The following is a 5,610-nucleotide window of genomic DNA, read 5'->3' on the forward strand; positions in this document are numbered from 1 at the left end:
TTGTGCGCGTATAGCCGTGTACCCCCTGCGTAGCCGCTCGAGCCGTGCCCATCCCTCGTGTGTGTTGCTGCCATCCGCAGCGGCCATGGCGGTGGTGAGCTGCATAGCTGACGGCTTTGCATCATAGCTGCTGGATTGCAAAAACTCGAGGTGTGGAAGCGGCGGAGGAGGACGTTTTTGATGAGCATGCATCAAGTGGGAGTTGCGTGGAGGAAGAGAAAACAGTAGGAATGTGATTTTCTTAGGAGAGACGAGGAAAGAGAGGATTCCATCCCGATTTATTCTGAGCGGAGACGACGAGGAGGGACGACCCCAACTTAAACATGGTAGGACAAGGAAAGAATAAAAAAAAGGAAGATTCGGTGTGGTACGGATAAGAAAATAAATTAAAGGGTATGAACAATAAGAAACCTAGAAACAAGAGAGATGACACACGTCAAGGAAATAATTGGGAAGGAAATCAGGGAAAAGGTATAAAACGACGATACCACCGAGATGGTTAGGTGGACAGTGGTATCCCTGACTCACCAGGGTTCAAATCTTGGTGCTCGCATTACTTCTAGATTTATTTCAGGATTTCCGGCGACGTGTTTTCAATGGGAGGAGACGTTCCTGTCGATGACGAGACGCCTACGGTGGTTTCGTAAATCTGAAGATGATATGCCGGCTCAGTCTATCAAAGGTGCTCATAGGGGTAGTGTGTGTGTGTATGTTCATAAGGGTGAGTGTATGCGCGTGTATATGAGCGCTTGTGTCTGTACTGATGCTAAAAAAAAATTAGGAGTAGAGATTTAAGTGATGAGTACACAACATCTTTTTTTGACTCGAGTACACAGCATCTTTTAGTCTGCCTGGTGAGTGGTGAGTACACACAACATACGGTGCGGCTGGGCCGCAAACTGGGAAATACCCCGGGCCGACCATGTCGTTCGGGCCCGCGTCTCCTCCTATCGCCATTTGCGGCGCGGGATGGACGTGTCGAGCTCTGGCCGCCCCGCGCCCGCGCGACCGCCACGTCGCCACCCGCCTCCGGCCACCGCACGCCCCAAACAAAAGCACAGCGAGACGCGCGCGCGGCTGCGCTACAGCGGTAGGGGGAACGGCGCTGGCGGTGGCGGTCTGGGTCGAGCTCCGGCATGGACGCGGAGGGGCTGCTAGCGTCGGCGGCGATCAACCTGGGGCTGGCGCTGGTGGCGCTCTCGCTCTTCTCCATGCTCAAGAAGCAGCCCGGGAACGCGCCCGTCTACCTGCCGCGGCGGATGGCGGGGGCCGCCGGCTCCGGCTGGGTGCTGCCCCTCGGCACCGGGCGGCTGACCCCGTCCTTCCGCTGGATCCGCGCCGCCTTCCGGCTCTCCGACGACGACGTGCTGCGGCGCCACGGCCTCGACGCCCTCGCCGTCATCCGCCTCTTCAAGCTCGGGTGCGTCCGCCGATCCCATCCTGTTTTCTGAATGTTATAATCCGTTAACCGTTTCATATTCACTCATCAGTCTCACATCAAGTGGTTCGATCGAGGTGCAGGATCAATTGTTTCAGCGTCTGCTCGATTGTCGGAGTGTTGATCCTTGCGCCGGTGAATTACACAAGTGCAGGTCCGTCGGGCACCAAGAGGCCGAATTCCATGGAGATTTTCACCGTGTCCAACGTGCCCAAGGGCTCTGACAGGTCTGCCCTGCCTGCATTTTTCATGACAGGCTCTACTGTTGCCTGTCAACTGAAACTGGTGCTAAATCCTGTAACTGATGTAATTCTCCTTTCATGACAGGCTCTGGGTGCATTTTTCATGCCTGTGCTTCATATCCTTTTATGTGGTGTATTTGCTTCACAAGGTGCGTCTTTGTAAATACTGTCAGCTAACCAACTTCTATTGTTAGATTATAAGTAACATGATTTCATACGAAAATGCTGCAGTTTTGGTTGCTCAGTTATGAGCGTTTGATAGTTGGCAGCAAAATTTAGTGTCGTTATCTTGTCCACCTTCTGAATTTTTTAGTAAAATGTCAGAATGTTTCCTAAGACTGTTGATTTCATTTAAACACTTCGGTCAATTGGCTGAAAGATGTATCATTGTACAAGTGACTGTTCAGCTCTGGTCTTAAGCTGAAATATTGTTACCAATTGCATCCATTTGATTTCAAGCAGGAGTACAAAGAGATGTCCCGCAAAAGAATTGAACACTTGAAGCATCACCGGAAGAGACCTGATCAGTTCACCATTTTAGTTCAAGGAATTCCAGTGTGCACAGATCATGGAATTTATGGGTGTAATGTTGATCATTTCTTCTCAAAGCACTACCAGACGTACCAATCATATCAAATACTGCATGACAATGGAAACATCGAGTCATTACAGGTCAGTACATTTTAGAAATCAATGTCATTTGTGTCTTTTCTATTTATAGATTATTTTATCATGAACTGCTACAACATTTTCCAATTTGTGTACGAGTTCAACTCTGAAGACCATGCTTTCTTGCACTAACTTGTCATATGCTTGAGAATCCATAGAGCTGCATTTGTCCATATCAGCTGGAATATCAAAAGTAGATAGTCTTATTTCAGGACTAAGAATCAGATTATAAACATAACAAGAAAAGGCAGAGGTACAAGAGGTCAGTGTAAGTGTCAAATTAATGCGTGGTATGAAATCTTGCGTCTTTCTGGCGGTTTCTTTTGATTAAAAATTGCATACATGTAAATGTGTGTTCGGGAAAAAGAGATGGCATCCCCATATATTATAGTAAAGCCACTAGAGAAAACATAAGGTGCAATCAAAAAATTAAAACGAACAACCTACTTTTTTTTTGGTGTTCTGTTCTTAAGAACTATAAATATAAAAAATACCCTACTCGTTATGTATCAAGGTGAAATGTTAGTGCATCTTGTAATTTTTTTTGGTATGGGCTAACCAAGTAATCAATCATTACAGAAGCTGGCATCTTCACTTGAAAAACAGATAGAGAGGAAAAGGGATACCCGAAGATGCAACTTTTGGCAGTGGATCTGGTTTAAGTTCACATCAGGGCCACTAGATGCTCGCAGCCAGGAACAAAAACTGAAGGAAGTGCACCACTCTATCCGAATCCTGCAGTGCAAAAATATGCTCAAACAAAAGGTATTCCGTACCCGCTGTGTACCTTTGACTCCACCTGCTGGCACTAATGGTAGCTTCCATAGTTTTAAGTAGCTAAAAGAAACAATAGCTCGAGTATTTATACTTTGATCACAAATTAATATCTTTTTCAATTCTAGGAGTTACCAGTTGCTTTTGTCTCATTCAAGTCCCGGTTGGAGGCTGCCCAAGCTGCTGAAACGCAACAGCACGTCAATCCGCTGTCAGTGGTTACACGTTATGCTCCTGAGCCAACTGAGACAATATGGTCAAATCTGGCTATTCCTTTCTACCGTCTTGCTGTATACAAGCTTGGAGTCTTCATTGCTGCATTTTTACTAACAGTGTTCTTCACCATCCCCGTCACAGCCGTGCAAGGGATAGTGCAATTTGAGAAGATTGAGAAATGGTTCCCACCGGCCAGAGCTGTGCAACTTATGTTAGTGGTGGAAACTTAAATAACTTTGGACAGTTTGCAATTTATCATTCACCTGGGTATGACAACACTAATACAGGTTGATGCTATGTCATCTTGCAGACCAGGTTTGAGTTCCGTTGTAACTGGATATCTTCCAAGCATGATTTTGAATGGATTTATCTACTTGATTCCGTTCGCAATGCTCGGTATGGCTTCGTTTGAAGGCTGCATTTCAAGAAGTCGAACGGAAATCAAGGCGTGCAACATGGTCTTCTACTTCTTGCTAGGAAATGTTTTCTTCCTGAGTATTCTTTCAGGATCTCTGCTCCATCAGATAGGAGAATCCTTTACGCACCCTAAAGATATTCCTAGCCGTCTAGCAAGTGCTGTTTCTGCACAGGTAAAGCCAAGAAAATGTATTGAATCACATTGCTGTTGTTTGTGCTACATGAAGCATTTATCTTACCGACCTTTTTACATTGCAGTCAGATTTCTTCATCACATATATCTTGACCAATGGCATGTCAGGCTTTTCCTTTGAGGTTCTTCAGTTTGGTTTGCTAACATGGCACTTCTTGAAGGCGCATACTGTTGGACATAGTGATGAGCCATATCTGTATGGCTTCCCTTACTACAGAGTTTTGCCCATTGCTTCCCTTGCAGTATTGATTGGAATGGTGTATGCTGTTGTTTCACCTCTTTTGCTTCCGATTCTTGTGATCTACTTTTTACTCGGTTATGCCGTGTTCATCAACCAGGTAGCTTCGTCAGTTAATAAGGCTATTTGCCATACAGATTTCATTATTTTTCTTAGAAATTGTTAGAAACTAAGTTTATTTATGTCATACAGATGGAAGACGTATACGATATCACATACGACACCTGTGGGCAATATTGGCCCACTATTCACCACTACATCTTCCTCGCGGTCACGCTCATGCAAACTACAATGATAGGCTTGTTCGGCCTGAAGTCGAAGCCGGGAGCTTCAATCGCCACCATCCCCTTGCTTGTGTTGAACATCATGTTCAACGAGTACTGCAAGGTCCGGTTCCTTCCAACTTTCCAATGCCGGCCGATCCAGGTACCTCTATAGCTGTTTTTGACTTGATCTGTTCCTGCTTGATTGTACATTCTCGTGAAGAGCATAAAGATAAATTCATCGTAATGAGCTCTGTCTTCTGTATATCTTTGCAAGATCTGCAAGGACAATGATGACCTTGATAAAACCGAGGGGGAGGCAGAATGCAGCTCGGAACATGCTGTCAGGGCGTACACGCCGCCGTGGATGCGTCCGACAGGGTCCTCCCCAGAATCTAGCTCGGTGCAGCCTTTAGTCCGTTGTTTGATATAACGTGGTTTCCATGGCATGTTTTTCTACATAATGCGCCAGGAAAAATTGGTATGTCATTGTGTCTGTAAGTTCTGCCAGAACATATTTGAGCGCTGGCATGCTGCGTTCTGATGGAGAGGCACAGACCTTGTTTCTGTAATTATTCCGTGGTTCAGTTAGTAATGTGTGATTATCCCGTGACTTGTTCCTGTAACTACAGATTGACCATGAACAATTTGTTAATTATGTCCATAACTTGCACTACGAAGACATTGTACACGCAAGCCAGGAATCAAAGCTGGACAGAACAAAAATCTTGGCTTAAGTAGAAACCAAGATAAACATTTTGAACTTGCCATTCAAGATTAGTCTATGGACATTCGAATAGTGGACAAACTCACCTTCACCAAGATGTTGGCCAGCTCATGCTTTATACGCCGACTAGAACACCCAAGCAGCAGAGCTTTAAAAGAGCGACGCCATCTTCGCCACCCAACTTGAACTTCAGCACCATCACGTCGCCCCTGGTGACGGCGAGCACGAACCTCCCCAACCCACACGGCCGATCAATGGCGCCATCAAAGAGCTGGATCTCCTCATACTCGTCCTCCAGGACACAAACGAAGGACTGCATAGATAGACTTGAAACCACTTCGCACTTCTGATATGACTACCTCTATTGTCGCCTCGCCTTCAACGCATTCTCGACACACGCCATGGACATGTCGACGGCGCCGCAATCGCCTTT

General features: G+C 46.0%; 1 protein-coding gene across 1 annotated transcript; it reads left to right on the forward strand.

Moving 5' to 3' along the window:
- Positions 1 to 940: 940 nt before the first annotated feature.
- LOC125547694 (Early-responsive to dehydration stress protein (ERD4)) lies at positions 941 to 5,065 on the forward strand. Its single transcript, XM_048711497.2, has 10 exons — positions 941 to 1,420; positions 1,522 to 1,665; positions 1,766 to 1,829; positions 2,143 to 2,352; positions 2,929 to 3,114; positions 3,252 to 3,550; positions 3,650 to 3,929; positions 4,015 to 4,287; positions 4,380 to 4,613; positions 4,728 to 5,065. Exons 1-10 carry the CDS (start codon positions 1,137 to 1,139, stop codon positions 4,881 to 4,883), a joined length of 2,130 nt encoding a protein of 709 aa, XP_048567454.2. The 5' UTR covers positions 941 to 1,136; the 3' UTR covers positions 4,884 to 5,065.
- The last annotated feature ends 545 nt before the right edge of the window (positions 5,066 to 5,610 follow it).

The sequence above is a fragment of the Triticum urartu genome, chromosome 3A (genome assembly GCF_056163025.1).
Source record: "Triticum urartu cultivar PI428250 chromosome 3A, HENAU_Tu73, whole genome shotgun sequence".
NCBI classification, from domain to species: Eukaryota; Viridiplantae; Streptophyta; class Magnoliopsida; order Poales; family Poaceae; genus Triticum; species Triticum urartu.